The following is a 19,909-nucleotide window of genomic DNA, read 5'->3' as shown; positions in this document are numbered from 1 at the left end:
ATAAAAACACGAGTACAAAAGGGGACGCAAAGAAAACTAGTCTCCGTTTGGCTGTCTTTGAAAACTGCACATTCCTGCCTTCGAAGAAGCAGCCAAAGGACAAGAGCCCATCCCAGCCCCCCGGGACTGTGGGTTTGCTGACTGTCCAGCTGGAGAACGGCTCACAGGAGCCTCACCCCCCTTCCAGAGAGATAACACATGCTTTGTGCTTGTTTAGTGTGCAGGGCCCTGATGGACGAGGTAGAGTACGACGTCACCAAGGCTCGGCAGAAGACCAAGGTGGGCTCCTTCAGAATAAATCCTGACGGGACGCAGGAGAGGAGAAAGGTAGCGGAAAAGAAATTATGTGCCAGTGTATAATTGCGGATATGGGCAATTACCAGCCATTTATCCAAACAGCAGTTGGTCTTAATCTTCTAACCTTTCTCTTGTTCAGGGTATCAGCTCTAAATTGCTTCTGAGTCCTGGGGGACCCAAAGTAATCTTTAAGCTTGAAATTGAAGTCTCTCTCCCAGCACCTAAATTTTGTGTCTTGTCAAGTAGGAAGACATTTCTGCACTATTGCTCATCAGGATAAAAATAGCGCTTCCATGGTTCTTGGGCAAGGCCAGCAGGGGACCCAGAATGGCTGCAGGGGCTGCCCAGAGACCTCAAAGGCTGGGCACCCTCCCGCAGGCTCCCCACCCCTGCCTCCGAGATCCACAGAAGTTTCTAGTGTGGATAAGGATGCAAGACCCATCTCCGGGACAGACTCAGGCACCTGTCTGAGTGGAAAGATGGATGTCCTTCCACTACGGAGACCATGCGGAGAGGGGCCCAGCCCTCGGCATCTGATGGCAGGGGTCTGAGAAATCAGGAGGGACGGGGCCACGGTGAACTCAGGCTCCCGTGTCCTGCCCCAACCCCGCACTCAGGTGGTAAGCACTCAGAACAAAAAGGCAATTTCATTGTCATCCTAAGGGAACCATAACAGGAAAAGGTGTTCCATAGCGTCATCCGGCTCGCTCGGAGCTGAACAGAAGTTGGTTTTGGATTTCCTGTTGGTTTGGCTGAGCACAGGCACCTTGTTTTAGAGCAAATGACCGAGGTGGGCCATCTGCTTTTTCCACCTCTTTCTGGAATTGTGTGCCCATCCAAGAGCCTGGGAGTAGGGCAAGGACAAGACCCACCAGGGGACTCTGTAGGGTATTGAACGCGTCTTTAAGGGAGGCCTAAGTGTGTGTTGAGCTATAGGAGGCCCCTCTAAGGAGGGCAGGACAGGGCTTCCCTAGTGGCGCAGTGGTTGAGAGTCCGCCTGCCGATGCAGGGGACACGGGTTCGTGCCCCGGTCCGGGAAGATCCCACATGCCGCAGAGCGGCTGGGCCCGTGAGCCGTGGCCGCTGGGCCTGCGTGTCCAGAGCCTGTGCTCCACAACGGGAGAGGCCACAGCAGTGAGAGGCCCACGTACCGCAAAAAAAAAAAGAAGGGCAGGACCGTCTTCCCCACAAAAGCCCATCTCCCATCATCTCACCAGGTAATTCACCAGAATTACCAGATAAATTCTGATAACTCAGGTACTTTCCCGGGAAGAACAGTGACAACTCGCACCACTGCTCATCCACAGGCCTCGTTCCCGGCGACCAGGTGGCCCCATTGGTCCCAGCGACCTGCAGGGGAGGAGTAACCCTGGTCCCTGACACCGGCTGCAGAGGATTCTCACGGTCAGGCAGCGCCAGGAAAGGTGTGTGTGCCCGGGGCCATGGCAGCTTCGAAAATAAATGGAGGGTCACTATTGTAAGAGGTTAAAATGTGGGTTACCTGACCCATTGTTGGTGCACCTGGACCAGGAGAGAAGAAGGAGTCTTCCTCTAACAGGTCAAAAGGCAAAAGAGAGTGACCCGGGAGACCCTGGAGGGTCAGGGAAGGAGCGGGGGCAAGGGTAGGGACGCGGGTCCCTGAGGGAGGACCGGGGAAGCTGGCGGCTCTTTATCGAGGACCTGCCATGACAGCCTTTAAGTGATTTCTAGTCCTGACAGCAACCTGCAAAATAGCTATGTTTTCTGTTGAGGACACGCAGAGCAGGCTAGCGGGGTCCCCGGGTCCCTCGGTGACCGCACTGCACACGTAGGCCCTCCATCCTCCGAGCTCTCCTGCTGTGTCCGTGCTGAGGATCCCTGAACCCCCCGACATGGACTCACCTTTACCGGAAACAGGCCTGCTCTCCCTTCCCTATCGTCTTGTGCTTTGAGACAGTCGAGTTGAAATCACGTTTTCAGTGTTGCTACAAACACTCCACCTGCTGAGCCGTTTGATAGCCATCATTCTGCTGCGTTCATCAGGTAGACCAGAGTGACCTCAAAGTCCCGGCGACGGGGAGCAGGGCTGTCCTGGACCACGTCCCGCACGGAGCTGCTGCCTGGTGGTCTTGGGGAGACAGCCCCCGGGGGGCTTCTCCCCAGCCTTCGGCACTGGAGCCGGACTCTCCTGGCAGACATGTGGAGGGTACGCGGTGCCCGGAGAGGCTGGTCTTTAAGGCCCCGTGTTTTGGAGTCGTGTGGCTTTGGGGTTGAGGTGTGGAAGTCAGGTTTCCTGCCTGCGGTCAACGTGAAGCTAGTGATCACAGCAGCTCCCATGCTTTACAGAACCCAGCGGTTCTCCCTCCCTCTCCGAAAACTCTCCTCTGCTTCAAAGCCCCGTGGTTGTTTCCTCGGCCAGCGGGCTGCTTGGCCAAACTTGAAACACAGGGGCCTCTCGGCATGAAGTCGGGGCCTCACCCGCCGCCTTGGATGCAGGCCAGCTGTTCTTGCCGGGGGTGCTGATGTGGAGGCATCTCTGTCCTTCTGCTGGGGGCGCACAGCCTGTGTGTGTTCAGCTTAGTGTTCAAGAAACACAAAAAAAGCACAAGAAGCGCCTGGCAGGATCAGGCCGGAGCCCTGGCTGGGAGAGGTCTCAGATTCAGGGCGCTTCCTGGGTCCCTGACATGCCAGTCGAGGGTGACACAACCCATCTCCTGCCCCGTCCTGTCTTTTCTTTTCCTTTTTCGTTCTGTTTCTCCAACGATGGAAGGAAACACTGACCCATGGGCTGCGTCCTCCAAGCTGAGGGTCTGGGACAGCCTGGCCTTCCTCAGAGGGAGGTGGGGAGCAACCCCGAGGGCCCATGTGCTGAGGGGCAGGGGCCCGAGTTGGCCTTTCAAGTGCAGAGTGGACAGTTAACGCACAGACTGGCTGCTGTCGATGTAGTCTGGTCGCTCGGGTGCAGCCTGGTGCTGGGGCAGCTCTGGGGAGGGCGGCGTTGGGGGAGGGCGTGGACAGCTGCTCTGGGCTGGGTCGCGCTGGGTGAGAAGGTGCCAGGTGGCTACTGTGGCACATTCTGCCCCCGGACGACAGCCGGGGAGGGAGCTGGCCCGTGTGACCGCTGCGGACGGCCACTGCCCCGTCGCGCTCTGTCCCCGAGGACGTGGGCGCGGAGGACACAGTAAGGGCGGGGCAGGTGCCCGAGGGGCCACGTGTCCTCCAAACAGCAGGTTCTGCTGAAGCAGCCCCGAGGACCTGGGGCCCTCGCACCGCCACGACCCGCCCAGGAGCGCCAGCCGCGCTGTCGCTGCCTGTCCTGGCGACGTTCTCTGTCCGGCCTTTTCTCCAGCCTCCACTCTGCATTGCCGCCCTGTGGCCTGCACAGCAATCAGCCAGCCCTCTTCTGTCCCAGGACTCCTTCCACGTGCATCCCAGCTGTGAAGTCCCAGCCGCTGGTCAGAAGGCAGGGTGGCCCAGCCGGGGCGATCGGGGACCCTGGGAAGCACTGGCCTCGGGCTGTGCCCAGACTGCGGGAGTCAGGCCCAGGCCACGGTCAGTGAGGCCCCCTGGCCCCTGCCCACCTGCTGGCCCCACTTTGCTCTGGCTCGGCCCCGTGGTCGCGTGTCCCCCGGGTCCCAAGCTGGCCTTGCCTTGAGCCCTGTTCCCCTCTTTCCTCCCTTGGCTCCGTACACACATGAGCAGGGCTGCCTGCCCCTGAGGCCTCTTGCGGGGCCACAGACTCCCAGACGTGGCCCCCCACGTGGCCACCTGCGGGATGCTGGCCCTCGGAGGATGGGGTGGGACTTGGGTGGGGTGGGGTCAGGGCCGGGGTCAAGGTTGGTGTCAGTGTTGGATGAGGGGTGGGGTAGAGATTGGATAGGGTGGGGTCAGGGTTGGCATCAGGGTTAGCTGAGGTCAGGACTGGGGTCAGGGCTGGGGTCAGGGTTAGGTGGGGTCAGGTTTGAGGTCAGGATCGGGGTCAGGGTTGGGGTCGGGGGAGCTGTGGCAGATACAGCGGCTCCATTTCTCCCACTGACTCTGGGAGACGTGTTCTCTCCATCTGACAGTTTTCTCCGGTGAGCGGGAAGGGGATAGATTGAGGGTGGAGCAGCACAGGGAAACGGGTCTAATACTCCTCGGTGGGGGGACCTCTGAGGTGTCCTCTGCCTGGCTCTGGAACGTCCCCAGTGGAATGGGGCCCCAGCCGCCCCCGAGGATACACTTTACCGTCTCCCCCCTCTTCCGGCAGCACTGCCCCCTCCCCTCCCATGTTTGGAGAACCTCCCAAGGAAAACCCAGCCGAGATAGTTTCTGTAAAGCCCACCCATGCAAACGGCCCCTCTGGCACCCCTCCTCCCCAGGAACCACCACCAGCTCCCCACCTGGCAGCGGTGGGCGGGGAGACCCTTAGGGAGAAGCGCTGTTTTCTTGGAGGTGTCACCCAGCAAGGCCTACGACAGGTGCTCCACAGCCTCAGTGGACGGCGGGGCTTAGGGCCTCAAAGCCAGGCTCGGGCTCCTGACCTGGGTGGCCTAGAGGGAGGGACATGCGGTACGGGGGTGTGAGAAAGTAAGTCTGGTTTGCTTGAATTGACCCCATCCTCGAGGCATCGTGCAGGCCTGCTATGAACGTCAAGTTCAAATAGAGAAAGTATCGTCAATAATAATGACCATGAGGGCCTTCCCTTGTGGCGCAGTGGTTGAGAGTCCGCCTGCCGATGCAGGGGACATGGGTTCGTGCCCCGGTCCGGGAAGATCCCACATGCCGCGGAGCGGCTGGGCCCGTGAGCCATGGCCGCTGAGCCTGCGTGTCCGGAGCCTGTGCTCCGCAACGGGAGAGGCCCCAACAGTGAGAGGCCCGCGTACTGCAAAAATAAATAAATAAATAAATAAATAAAACCATTTAAAATAAATAAATAAATAAAATAATAGTGACGATGAGACCAATATCTCCTTACACTAGACTCTAAAGCTGTTTTTGTTAAATTCTTTCAACAACTGTGGGAGGTAAATGAGGCCACTTTAATTAGCTTCATGTTAGAAATACAGAAGATGAGGCTCAGAGAGCTTCAGTGACTCAATTTTGACAAACTGGTATTAACTTAATTGGCTGATAAGTCAGTTTAGCTCTTGATAGAGCTGCCCCATCCTGGTGCACACCGCACCACATCAGGTTACTGTGGTGTCCTGGGGCCGTGCAGTACAAAACCTGCACAACTGTCCATGGGACCCTGTTTGCTAACGAGATGAGAGAGATGGGCTATTGTAACAGGGCAGCTAAGAGGCAGAGGGGAATTCAGTCCGTCAGCAACCTTCAGACTGCAGGCTGCCACCCACTAGTGGGCCATAAGTCAGTAGAGTGGGGTGAAACTAGCATAGAAAAATATACATAGAATATCAGAGTGCATCTTATAGAAAAGGAAACTATTATCTCGTGACACTTTATGTAATGAGTTGCAATGTAGAAAGTGGGTCATGTCCAAAAAGTTGAAAGCCACCATAGCAGATGGCTGTTCTCAGCATGGGACAGTAGCCTAAAGATATTTCATTTGGGAAGATTATTCATACCCAAACAATGCCACAGTAATGCCTGATTCCCCATGTGGAAACAATCAGAACTTCTCCCCTGAGACCGGGTATTATGGCAGAAACAGCACTGGGTTTGGTGGTCTATACAGTCTGTAGACCAGGCAACCAGAGCGCCATGAGCACCAGTGATGTCTTCCCAGCCCAGCGGTGGCCCCAGCGGCCTGGCTCCTGGTTCACGGCCGCTGAAGCTCAGGAGTCGTGCTCTGGCACCGTGACCGCCCTGAGTCAACACACCACGTACGTGTCCAGCCCACGCTGAGTATGGTGTAGAGAAGGAATTCTCACCCCGAAGGAGGGAGCACCCTGACCCAGAGCTCTCAGAAGGAGCCACCGTGCGCACCGCATGCAGCGACAGTGAGGAATGGATTTGGTCTCTGTTCCCGTTCCTGGCACTAGAGCTTTATAACGTGACCGCTGCTCGTTTCCAACATGCTGCCGTGGGAAGCTCTCAGCTTCAAAGGACAGACACACCAGCTAAAAACAGTTTGGCCATAAGAGCATTTCCTGTCCTACACAATAAAAAGTCTGAGCACAGGTGGTTCTGCGGTGGTGGAGGTGAGTTCCGTGGCCCCGGGGCACCACGAGTGACCTCATTCCTTTCTGTCCTTCTTTTCTGCTGCTCTTGGCAGTAGGAGAGAGCTCAGCCTCATAGGCTGGTTCTCTTCGTGGTCCCCGCACGGCTGCCCGTCTCCAGGTGTCGTATGTAGACAACGTTCAGAGCAAAAGACAGAAAAGTTTTGCATTCCGTTCTTTTTTAACAAGTGGGGAATTTCTCCAAAAGACCCCCGACACCCCATCCCCACGAGCCTCCTGCTCGTATCTCATGGTCAGGAGACCACTGGGCCAGGGAATGGGCCCACCTCGAGGGTCCCCATCAGTTGAGGCCCAACCCCGAGGCTGAGGGGCGCCTGCCTGAGCAGAGGAGGGGCGACATAAGAGGGTCCGTCAGCCTGAGGGTCGGGGGTGGCTTTGCGGCAGGTGGCCGCCAGCCGCCCGCACTTCAGCCACGTGCTGTGAGCGTGAGGGCCCAGGAGGCAGCATGACCAGTGGCTGGAGACCCCAGTGTGGTGATGGCTCTGAAATGGGTCGGGGGACTGTCCTGAGTTCCTTCGTGCATTTTCCTGTAAGCGAAAGAAAGAGATGATGTGCACGTGGGTTGCAGGGCTGGAAGCTACACCTAGCAGACAGGAATTGGGGGGCCACCCCTATGTTGTTCTATGGACATCGTCAGCCCATGGTTCACACCTTAATAAATATATTACTTGGAGAACAACTGTGAATAAAATGACGTTCACAGGAACCTGCGAGGCAGCGTGTAAAAAAAATCAGAAAGGTGTTTTCCAGTTTTTAAGTCCAAAAAAGAGGTAACTAATGAGTGTATACAGACGACCCTTGGGCGCGAGTATCTCTTCTTGGGGTGAAGGGACACAGAATCCACACTGCGGTGGTGACGGGGTCGTCTCTGGCCTTACCTGAGCTGCTTTTCTTTTTGCTCATCTTTCAAACGTTTTTTCATAATGAACAGATTATTACTGTGACATTAAAAAATAGTTTGGGTTATTTTTTTGAGAAATCAGAAGAATTCCATGTCATTTCAGGAGTTCCAGTTCTCAAAAGCAGCCTTGCTCTTAGTGAGACGGAAACCACGCACAGATACACGATGCCCTCATACAAACCACTCAGCAGGAAGCGGCGAAGCGGCCGCCCCGGGTTTGTGCAGCCTCCGTTCCTGGTTCCTGGTGCTCCTGGTTCTGTGCTGTCCTTTGAGGTCTGGACAGTCCCGGGAAGGCGGGGCTCGTGAAGGGTGGCTGTCACTTTGTCTCTGGTGGACTCTTCTTCCCATGACCAGGGCGGGCTCAGGACCGAGGGTCTGAGATAAGTTGATCTCATGTTTCTCAACCGTCTACAAGGAAATGAGCAGAATTAGTGTGTTCAGCAATCGACAGCCTGACTGGTTTCCTTCCACTCTCCATTTTCCTTTCCTCTTAAAGAAGAATAAGTGACTTTTCTCGTCCTCAAGATAATATACTTGGGTTCTTTGCACCTTTATCATTATTTTTTTGGGTGGTTTTTATTGTGTATCATTCTCTTTTACTTCTTTTCTTTCTTTCATTTTTTAAAAAGAGAAATACTCCTGCTCTAGCATTGATTTATGATGCTGCATATATCTTTATCGCTCATAAAGAGAGGGGAGGCCTCCCACGATGAGAGCTGGCCTCCTGCCCATGTCGGGTCCAGTGCAGGTTGGCAGGGGAGGCCACTCCACGTGGTCACCCAGGGACCCAAGCTCCTCGTATCCAGTCCTCAGTGTTCTCTGCATTCCTGGGAGGATGGGGCACATGGGGCAGGGGGCTCCTCGGGAAGGGTTCACGGGCAGACCTAAAAGTGGTGTGTCTCACTTCTGCCCACAGGCAGCGGCTGGGACTCTGTCACTCGTGCTCACCTGATTGCAGGAGAGCTGTGTCCAGGAGGAGAAAGAAATGGGATGCTGGGACTTCCCTGGTGGCGCAGTGGTTAGGAATCCTCCTGCCAATGCAGGGGACGTGGGTTTGAGCCCTGGTCCGGGAAGATCCCACATGCCGCGGAGCAACTAACCCCGTGCGCCACAACTACTGAGCCTGCTCTCTAGAGCTCGTGCTCCACAACAAGAGAAGCCACCGCAGTGAGAAGCCCGTGCACCGCAACAAAGAGTAGCCCCCGCTCGCTGCAACTAGAGAAAGCCCTCGCCCAGCAACAAAGACCCAACGCAGCCAAAAATAAATAAAATTTTTTTAAAAATTAAAAAAAAGAAACAGGACAGTGACCATTCAGCAGTTTCTGCCATGCGGCCGCTGGGGAGAAGCTACGACCCCGGGGCTCCGTGGTGCGCAGTGTGTGCCTCAGGTTACCAGGCGTCTACTGTGTCACCCGAGTGACGTTGCCTCAAACCTATTACTTGGAGCCCCAGCGCAGAGCAGCCCAAAGCCTGTTAATCTCCCCGATGGAGCGCAGCCAACAGACCACCTCAGGCCCGGCGAAGCCTTGCCTTGTTCCACGGACGCTCCGTCCCAGGTGGTCACAGCTGGCCACTCACATCGCTATTTTGCCACTGCAGGCCTGGGATTAGCGGGGTCCCACTTTAAATGGAACCCTATCTCAGTGCCGCTACCCAGGTAAGGACAGCAGCCCCAGATCCCCGCCCCAGAGGGCTCGTGGCCTGCAGACAATTCTTGTACCAGACCACATCTCAGGGAGGGTTCGGCTGAGTGTGAGAAGCCCTGCAGCGACTTTAAACAGAAAGAGATTTAACGCGGGGTTTAGATGCTCCCACGCAGCCACCAGGGAGCTGCTTCCTCTGCTGCTGTCAGGACGAGGGGACTCATGAGGCCACGGCCAGGTGGTCACGGGGTTCAGGAAGATTCGGGCTCAGCAAGGGCACCTGTGGCCACTCTGGCCTCGGAGCCAGGACACCCCTGCTGCCTTTGTGCCACAGAAAGGAGACAACGGCAGCCCCCACCCTCCACTGCTGCCTTTTCGAACCACAGACACGCTTGTCCTTCATGGGACCCACAATGGGGTATCGGGGGCTGCTCTGGAACCCCCAGGCCAGCAGAAGCAGCACAAAGATGGGCTCCCCTCAAGCCACCCTCCGGGTCACAGAAGAGCACAGCGGATCAACCAGACCTATGTCCCATAAAGAACCCCGGTTGTAAGTGATCCTGGAATTGGGGGTTCGCTGGCTGGTCTCTGCAGTCCGCGGTGGCAGGCGGGCAGGGGAGCCGAGAGCCCACCTGCACATCCCCAGCGTCCAGGAGCCTGGGGGCCGCTCGTGACGCTGAAGAGGAGACCCTGGGGGCCGCGGCCTGGGCTCTGTGGGTTCAAGCCTTTTATGTCCTTCTGACGGGTCTTCCTTCTTATTCCTGTGGGTGCCGTAACTTTCTCCCCTTTCTTCTTAAACCTGGTGTGTTTGACCTAAAGGTGTTGGCTTCTCCCCACCTCTGGGAAACTGTCCCTCCGAGGTCAGGTGCTCCTGGTCTCCCCTCCCGATGGTCTCAAACTCTGGCAGAGAGAAGGGTCTGCCTGAAAACCTCCCCGGATGCAGGGGCGGAGGGGCCTGAGACCCCCAGGGGGCCACGGAGCCGTAACCACAGGGAAGAAAACACGCATTAGTATCAACTACCATGTCGTGTCCTGAACGCTGGGTCTGTCCCAGAAGTGTCTGCAGGTGCTCGGAGCACCACAGCAGGAACACCAGGAACACCTGGTCGTGGAAGGTGGTTAGGGAATTGGGACGGGGGTCTGAGCCTGCTTGCTGGCTCGTCTCTGAGCGTCAGAGCCCTCTCCTGCCCTCTGCGCAGGGCTGCACATCCACCGCCTTTCCTGCGTCCACACAGCCCAGACCTCTCCCTCAGGAACCGGGTCCCCAGCTGCCTTTGCCTCCCTTCCCAGAGGACGTTCCTGACCCAGAGGGTGTCAGCCGCCTTGGCCTCTCAACTCCATACCCCAGGAAGAGGCGACATACCCCAGCTTCCCCAGGCTGCTGGACACGTGGACAAGGGCACGGAAGGGGTTTCCCGGCACTTGTCCACTCAGTGCCCGGCCAGCCTGCTGCTCCCCACCAGAGGGATGGGGCATCTGGGACCTGCAGGACTGTTGATCTCTTCTTCACCTGAGGCTGGAGTCCCATCTACTTTCCAGACTCCATGCCAGCCCCTTGCTCCTGCTGGAGGGGGGGCGAGCTGTCTGAATTGCCCAGGACCTTCCCAGGGCGGTGGTGCAACTGGCCATCGCCCCAGGCTGGAACTGCCCGCAGCCCCCAAATCCTCTGCTCAGCCTGAGCCGCCTCCAGAGAGGCCAGGGTGGAAATGCAAACCCGGAGGACAAGAGCAAGTGTGTGCATGTGTGTGCGAGCACACGTGTGTGCACACGCATGCACACGTGGAAGAGTGCGTGTGTGTGCGCATGCATGTGTGAGCACCATGTGTGGGTGTGGGTGTGAGCGTGCCTATGTGCACACGGCACAAACCCTTTAGCTCGCAGTCGCCCATCACAGAGCAGAGAGTGGAGACTTGATCAGCCGAGGGTGATATAGGGAAGGAGGGAGCTGCCAGCCTGGGCAGGCCTGGTTGGGACCCACCGAGATCGGGGGGACTGCTGGTGGCCCCGAGGGTGGGGAAAGGCACGTTACCGCGGCCCTACCATCTGGTGGCCTTCATTCGGTGTGGGTGCTCAGTGCTCTTCCCGGCGAGGCCAGCAGAGGGACCTTTTCCCCAGGGCTTCCTGTCCTGGCTGGCGCCTCAACAAGGGTTAACCAGCCCTCCCCCCAAACCACGAGGATTAAAAATTCATGCTGTCCCCAGGGCATGTGGGGCGGAGGGGTGACGTAAAATTAAAAGGGAAAGAGAAGATTATTTTTCATCGTCTTGGTGTGTGTTGAAACAATGAAGGGAGAGCAAAGCCGCTAAAAGTTTGTCCCATTAGATTGAGCCACCAAGGACAGACTTTGCCACCAGAAGCAGGTAATTGCAAACTGAGTATTTTCCTCTTCTAAATGAGAAAATCGCTTTAATCCCATAGAGATTGTTTCTCCGGTCAAAGGGGCTCAGATTTTCACTGTGCCTGTCGCTGTGGGCGAGTGGAATTCAGAGTTGATGTCAACTTCTGCCTCTCGAGGGGTTTCAAGTCAGATGAGGGGAATCGTGGAAAGTGAGCATCCCATGCATCCCAAAGACTGTCCTGACACGTCATGGGTCAGCCGGGTCTTCTCTGGGGTCTCCTTCCGGGGACCCTCTCTACCCTATTACCTGGGTGGTCTGCAGCCTCTGCCACCCCCCAGCTTGGGCACGTACTTAAAAATAAAAGGAACAAACATTAACTTTGCTTTGAGAATCTTTTTGGAGATGGCACAAAGTTTCCTGTGTTCCCTCTCTCTCTGACTAATGGGCATGTTCCAGGATTGCATATATTGATGGGTTTTTGAGCACTTTTCAGGTGGTACCTAAATCGAACTAGAGGACATGCCTGTCTGGTGACTCTACTCTGGGTTTTCAAATTTTTCCTTTTTTTAAATTTCATTGATGTCGAGTTGATTTACAATGTTGTGTTAATTTCTGCTGTACAGCAAAGTGATTCAGTCATACATACATATACAAGTTTTTTCATATTCTTTTCCATTAGGGTTTGTCACAGGATATTGAATACAGTTCCCTGTGCTCTACAGTAGGACCTTGTTGTCTATCCATCCTATAGATAATAGTTTGCATCTGCTGACCCCAAACTCCCAGTCCATCCCTCCCCCACTCCCCTCCCCCTTGGCAACCACAAGTCTGTTTTCTATGTCTGTGAGTCTAGAGCAGTTCCATTTGTTTGCCAACTGAAAACGTGTCAAGGTTCTGAACTGCCCAGCTCTGGCTTATTCCCTTCTCCTGCCTTCCCTGCTGTGGACGGGCTGGGAGGCTGAGGAAGAGAGGCACAGACACCTGCTGTCCTGGGTTTAGCGCGTTTGGGAATGACTGTGATGGGGCAAAGCCCTTGGAAACGCGGTTCTGCAGTTGTCTGTGCGTGGTTATGCTGATTCCCAGGTCACCACACATGCATTATCTCTGTATGGTTTATTTGTAGCTCCTCTAAGGCATAGACGGTCCCCCAGAGATGTCTCGCTATCTTTGATCTGTATGTCAGCAAGCGTGCATGGATAGCCATTGAAGATTTTTTGGTTTTATTGAATGATAAAGGAGAAATTAGTGTATTTTGTTTTCTGACTATAGACTGAGGAGGAGATGGTTGGTAACATAAAATACAGCCATGGCATAAAAAGGTGTCCTGGTCCCCAAATGGTCAAAGAATCGTTTAAAAAGACAATGACCCAGAGAAAGAAACAGCCCTCAGGGCTGTGCATGGATGGGCAAGCAGAGAAGATGGGACTGTCTTTGTTATAAATCAGCCATTAAAGAAAATCAGGCTGAACTTTCAGAACCAGTTTTTTTCCCTCTCTAAATTTCAGTCTCATTTTGGCTTATGGAGTGTCCTACCAGATGCTGATCTAAGTAAACTCCTATTTATGATTTTGAACAGATGTTGACGCACATTCTGTTTTACCTGCTCAAGCTGTTATCTGAGATCCAAGCTGACTTGGTTCTCACACTTTCACCAAAAATTTGGGTGATTTGCTGTGAGGGGGACTTGTTCTCCCAGGTCTGTCTGATGCATCCTAGGACATCAGGGGCTCAAGGCTCAGCCCTCCAGGGAACCGAGGAGGCAACGTCCCCCTTTCCCCCACAGACGAGGCATTTCCCTGGATCTCTGTCCCTTTAGCCATCACACACTTGTGCCCACATTTTGCCTGGATGTCCGATTGCCGTCTGCCCGCTGGATTGTGAGGTGCTGAAAGCAGCCAGAGTTCCTGAAGTCTCAGCCAAGGAGCTCTTAGGAAACAGACAAATCAGGAATGATCCCATGTCCGAACGCAGCTGTGCATCACCAGCACACTGCCCCTGACAAGGAAGAGATCGTATCCCAACCCGCAGAGGGAGAGGAGGAGAAAGGCAGGATAGAACTGCCTGATAAAATCAGGATCAGCCAGCCGAAGGCGGACAGCACACCAATATCTGGCCATGCACTCAGCAAGTCCTTGGTCTGAGGCTTGAGGACCTCTCCTACTGTCCAAACACGTTTTTAACCTTCTAAATGTTATCTAAACCTCCCAAGTTCAAATGTCACGACTACTCTAATGACCTACACGCAAGTTCACACAATTTTGAGGGAAAGAAAATCTTTAATTTAGTTTAGTGTTAAGCGACAGAAGCCAGTGCCAAATATGGACACTATTCCTTAAATTTCAATTTTTAAAAAGAAGTGAATGTAGAAGGCAGAGAAGATTGATTGTCACGAATTTTGGCCTAGTATGACCCAATTTTTTTTCTTTTCAAGAGTCTAGGTACAAGGAGAAGCCTATTTCCAAATAAAGTGTACATGGTCACCCATTTTCCAGCGCCCGCTCTCAGAGGCCTGGAGGCCAGCGTGCTCACCTGCGGGGCGAGGCAACACCTGGGAAACTGGTTGGGCATCAGTGGTTCTGCACTGGGGGCGACACAGGGCAACCTCTGGAGACGTGTTTGGTTTTCACAACGGGGGGGAGGGGGCGCTGCTGGCATCTGCGGGTAGAGGCCAGGGGCACTGTAAGCGCAGGACAGCCTCCATGACAAAGGATTATCTGGTCTTAAATGTCAACAGCACCGAATTCGAGAAGCCCTGTTCTGCGGAAATCAGGAATTTTCTTTACTTAGATCCAGAATTCTGGTGTTTGGAGAAAGTTGTGGCTGTAACTTTACAAAGAACGGCCCCCCTGGAGTTGCGTGGCCATCCTATGACTGAAGCCCTTGGCTGCTGGTTTTGGACCTCGGCTGTGGTCAGATCAAGTTCGGAGAGAGTGACACACCAGCAGGACACAAAGGAGGGAAGGGGCATGACAAAAAATCACATGCATGGGCTTCCCTGGTGGCGCAGTGGTTGAGAGTCTGCCTGCCGATGCAGGGGACACGGGTTCGTGCCCCGGTCCGGGAAGATCCCACATGCAGTGGAGCGGCTGGGCCCGTGAGCCATGGCCGCTGAGCCTACGCGTCCAGAGCCTGTGCTCCTCAACGGGAGAGGCCACAACAGTGAGAGGCCCGCATACTGCAAAAAAAAAAAAAAAAAAAGTCACACGCACCTCTGGTGAGGCGGTGTGCTGGATGGAGTAGCGCTCTACCCGCCCTCCCGCCCCCGGCAATGCACGTCCACCCAAAGCCTCAGGTTACAACCTTATTTGAAAATAGGATCTTTGCATATGTTTGTAGTTAAGATGAGGCCATCTTGGATAAAGATGGGCCCTGATGCAGTGACTGGAGTCCTTGCAGGGAGGCCAGCAGACACGGAGATGCCCAGAGGGAGATGCAGGCAGGACACCCAGGACGGCCAAGGGCACCCGAGTTTGGAGCAAGGCTGGGAGAGCACGGCCTGCCGAGCCAGCCGCAGACGGCAGCCCCCGGCAGGTTCTCCCTCCTGTGGCCTCCCAGGCTCCGAAGCCCAGTATTCACTGCTGGGGGGCAGTCGTTTCCCTGGCAGGTGCAGAATCTTTGTCTGTAACCAGGTCTCTAACAAAGGAGAGACACTTAAAAGACAGAGATGACAGTGCACGGAGGGAGGGGGCCGCGTGTCGCCCTGGAGGGGCGTGAAGACCACCTGCTCTCCCGCGGGGCTCGGCTCTGGGTGGGGAAGCTGCCTCAGCCTACACGGCCTGCTCGGGGGGCTCCGACGCGTGCTTTTCAAGGGCTGGACTTGAACGTCCCTCCAAGTGACCTCCACGATGGGGTCAGCCTCCAAGTCCCCCTGCCGAGCTTCAGAGCTTCATGTGGGACAGAAGAGGAAAAGTCGGGGGCCCTGCTCACGATGAGATGAATTGAGAGGACGGACAGGAGTGCTGAAGCGGACAAGGGTTCAGCTGAGAGGCTTTAAAATTTATATTGAGAGAGGTCTGATTCCCCTGCCCACCGTTTAAGTCAAGTGAAAAGCTAATTAGGCTCTGTGGGCTCTTCTCATGCCCTTCCTCCTGAACTTTCTGGAAACATCAGAGGGAAGGAGGCCTCTCCGGCCCATTGAATGGTCTGAGTTTGGTCTGTCTGGAGAGCTCTATGTAAAAATGTGGGATGAAGAGTAGCCTTTAATATTTCAGAGGCTGCCGGGTCCGCTAATAAGATCACCTGTTTAGCCAGACAGCTCTGTCGGCGGCTGTCCCGGGGTTTCAGGGAAGGAGCCGAGTTCTTGGGGGAGGGTCGGGCCGTGCCGCCCAGAGGCTGGGTTTCCGGGGGCTTCTGGGGGTCCCTAGACAGCGGGGAGCAATGGGCTGGGAGCCCCTGATGGGTTTTTGAGCAGTTTTCAGGTGGTACCTAAATCGAGCTAGAGGACATGCCTGTCTGGTGACTCTACTTTGGGTTTTCAAATTTTTCTTCATTAAAAAACTTACATTGGGCTCCCCTGGTGGCGCAGTGGTTGGGGGTCCGCCTGCCGATGCGGGGGACGCGGGTTCGTGTCCCGGTCTGGGAAGATCCCACATGCTGCGGAGCTGCTGGACCCGTGAGCCATGGCCGCTGGGCTTGCGCGTCCGGAGCCTGTGCTCCGCAGCGGGAGAGGCCACAGCAGTGGGAGGCCCGCGTACCGCAAAAAAAAAAAAACTTACACTGCAGAAGTAACACAGTAATTTGAACTAGAGATACACAGAAAAAAAAGTTTGTAACAGTCCCTTCCCCCCACTCCCCAGTGGCTTCCCACCCACTCAGATAATCCAGGGTGAGAGCACTTCCTTCCTAGCATCCTCCACACCCACTCAAACCTGCACAAACATACCCATTTGATATGTTTTAGTTTTTGTCTTTTAGTCATTTAAAAATAATAGTGGGACTTCCCTGGTCGTCTAGTGGTTAAGACTCTGTGCTCCCAATGCAGGGGGCCTGGGTTCGATCCCTGGTCAGGGAAGTAAGATCCAACATGCTGTGTGGCACGGCCAAAAAATAAAATAAAATAGTAAAATCATGCTACATATATTCCTCTGAAGACTGTGGAAATGTTCAATGAATTATATATATATATATTTGGCAGCACTGAGCAGCATGTGGGATCTTGGTTCCCCAACCAGGGATCGAACCCACATCCCCTGCAGTGGAAGCGCAGAGTCTTAACCACTGGACCGCCAGGGAAGTCCTCAGTGAATTTAAATGTTAAGTTTGAATGCTCTCCTTGCACTGTAGACTGGACTGTTTCTCCCCCCTTTCGCATGCTGAAGCCCTAACACGCTGCCACACCATGTGACCGTGTTGGATGGAGATGGGGTCTTTGAGGAGGTGATCAGGGTTAAATCAGGTCATAGGGTGGGGTCTCAATCTGACGGGACTGGTGTCCTTATAAGAAGAGAAAGAGACGCCAAAGCTCTCTCTTTCTGCCATGTGAGGTCACAGAGAGAAGGTGGCCATGGGCAAACCAGGGAGCGGGTCCTCACCAGACACCGAATCAGCCGGCTCCTTGATCTTGGATGTCCAGCCTCCCGAACTGTGATAAAAATTTTCTACTGGTCAATCCACCAAATTTGTGATGTTTTGTTACGGTGGCCCGAGCTAAGATGCTCACTTAATGAACATATGTCATGGACCCCCTCCAGGTCAGTGGATGGAGATCTAGCCTGGCCAATGAGACCGTTCTCCTGTAGATGGACACACAGGTTGTCTCTGGTTTGTTGCCACTACAGCATATAGGCAACAAGCCTCCTTGATCACACGTCCCCGTGTCTGGTGCATGTGATTTCTGCAGGACAGACTCTCCAGAGGGCAGGGTTTAAAGAGTAGGTACATCTTCACTGGAATCCACGTTGCCAGGTTACTTTCCCCAAAGGTTGCCCCATGTTATGTCCCTACTGGCCGTGCATGAGACCTTTCTTGCATTTGTGCACCAGATAATATAATTGTTTAATTTCTGCTCATCTAAAACATGAAAGATGGCATTTCATTTTCGTCTTAATTTCCCTTTCAGTGGCTCCTAGGTTGTTAAGCAGATTTCCTGTGCTTCGAGTTGCTTATTTGTATCCTTTACCCATTTTCTGTTGGGTTGTTTGTCTTTCACGTTATTTCCCAAGTCACCATGTAAGGACAGGCAGCTCCATGCTGCCCACGCATGTTCTTGGTTGGGATTTGTCTGTGGCTTTGCACCCTTTGCCCCACAGACAGTCTCTTCTCATGACGCCTTTGGGTGTCTCATCTTGTTCAAGAACACCTCCCCCCCATTTGTCATACTAATGGTTTTCTGAATTTTCTTCCAATAGTTTGTGCTTTTATGTTTCAACATTGAGTCTGTACAGAACGCAGTTTTTGGATATGGTATGGGGTATGATCCAGCTTTCTTTTCTTCCAGCTGAAAGCAAGTCATATGTGTTAGCACCGTTGATTAAACGAACCGTACTCCCCTCCCTGTTGCATTAGAAGGACACTACATTAGCTTTTCTCAAAGATAAATTTGTCAGGGACTGAAATACAGACGTTCCCTCACACGTTCTGGACGTTCAAGTATTTTTGTGGCTCTTTTAGAGTATTTGTTAAATCCTGCATTTTATCCTAGTTATCTGTGTGCTGTCCTATGTCTCTACCCAGAGGGGCACATTTTATCTTGTATCTCCCCACTCCCTATGCCACATAGTGCAATACTTTGCTCATAGTGTGCTCTCCATTTCTGTGAAATAAGAGAATAGATGTTTGCTTGATAGGTGTGTCACTTCTTCTCCTTTGGTTCTGTGAGGTGTCTGGGGACTATTTCCACTATTTTGTGAAGCCCCTGGGAAAATGATAGAATGTCAAGGAAAAAAGAGGATTCGTCACCTGTTACCTTCTGGGTATTTAATTAGATGATGTTATACGTGTCTGTGGTATCAGGCTTGTGCTGATCAAGCCCAGGATGACATACAAGGAGCCTATGATACCAGAGTTGGAGTTTCTAGACTTGGGAAGGCTGCCCGGTGCCCTCAGCCCTGTTCACCCAGGGCAGGCTCGCACACCGCCGGCCCCCAGCCCTGGGTCCCCAGCACCCTCCTCCTCGGTTCCCATACACTCAGCTGTTACTGATGCTAGTGGACAGTATACAAGACACGGACAGAGGCAACGTGGCCTGACGAAGCAAATCTTCTGGCTGAGCGAGAAAACATTGATGTTAGCATTTGGGCATATATAGAAAGACTAAGTGCCATGCTATCCTCAGGGAGAGGAAATAAAACAGCTGATTCAGTACCCCTGAACCGATAAAAATCATAATTATCAGAGGGCATAAAGTGATGGGAGAGAATTAAAGATTACAGTAGCTTAGCATGGAATTAAGGTTAATTAACCAAACCCTGGCCACGCATGCGTTTCAACTGATCAATACAAACAAAAACCATGATAGAACGCACCAGGAGCTAATGGTGCCAAGCTAGCAGCCTGCTGGCTGCTCCTCCCCTGACCTGACTCCTCCCAGGGACCCTGAAGAGGACGGAAACGCCCCCTTTCCCACTCAGATCCCGGAGGGAAATGAATCTACTCCCCAGCGTGGGAGTGTGGTTTCCCCAACTTCTCCATCTACAGCTCCACCTCCTGCCTCCGGGTGTCTGGGCCACTGGACTCGTTTGTTAGTTCTTCATTTCTAAACCCAGACTTGTGCCACAGGGTACCACAAACCAGGTGCTTGAACAGAGGTAGATTGTCTCACAGTTCAGGAGGCCAGAAGTCCAAAACCAAGGTGTTGGCAGTTGGTTCTTTCTTGGGGACCCAGGGAAAATGGGCTCCCTGCCTCTCTTAGCTTCTGGTGGGGGCTGGCGCTCCTTGGCACTCCTTGGCTTGGAGACGTGACATCCACAGTCTCTGCGTCCGTCAGCTCACGGCCCTCCCTCTCTGGGGGGTCCATGTCTCCTCTTCCATTCCTATGAGGACACCAGTCACATTGGATCAGGACCCATCCTCCCCATACTGAACATGACCTCATCTTATCTACCTACATCTGCAAAGACCCTACTGCGTTCACAGGCACCGGGTGTGTGGACGTGAGCTTACCTTTTAGGGGGACACAATTCGATCCATGCAGGCTTTAGAGTTGGCGACCCTGGGGCCTCCCAGGTCTGTCTTGCTGATTCCATAAGGCTCAGTGGGTTTGTGTTCCCACCTTGCCCTCCTGCTGGGCGTTCTCAGCTGATGGGGGCGCTGGAGGGTGGCTAGGGAGCCCTCTGCAGCCCCTCTTCCTGTTCACTGGCTGCTAAGGCTGAGGGCCGCCCAGTTGGGGCTGGCACGTCCCGCCCCACATAGCATGGTGGCCGGCAGCGGCCTCTCCCTCCAGATCAGCAATAAACATGTTAGGGAAACAAACCCCAACATTGACCTCCATGGCCCTCATGAAATGCAGCCCCCTTCCTGGTCTCCACCTGGGCGTGCAGCTGAGCGCCCTGTATCCTTTGTCCCTGATCTCTGCCTTCGTTTCCAGTACCTGAGGCTGCTCTCATCCAGGCTGGCTCAGATCATTTGGCA

General features: G+C 54.2%; 1 protein-coding gene across 1 annotated transcript in view; it reads left to right on the top strand.

Annotated features, from left to right (window-relative positions):
• Positions 1 to 225: 225 nt before the first annotated feature.
• Positions 226 to 19,909, top strand: part of CNPY1 (canopy FGF signaling regulator 1) — a 37,528-nt gene continuing 17,844 nt past the window's right edge. Inside the window, 1 exon segment of the mRNA XM_082632222.1 lies at positions 226 to 327. Coding sequence (XP_082488348.1) covers positions 232 to 327 — 96 coding nt within the window. The 5' untranslated portion in view covers positions 226 to 231.

This window comes from Mesoplodon mirus, assembly GCF_964341445.2.
Source record: "Mesoplodon mirus genome assembly, chromosome: 9".
NCBI classification, from domain to species: Eukaryota; Metazoa; Chordata; class Mammalia; order Artiodactyla; family Ziphiidae; genus Mesoplodon; species Mesoplodon mirus.
Note: the sequence above shows the minus strand (reverse complement) of the source record. Positions and strands in the feature narration are given on the sequence as shown.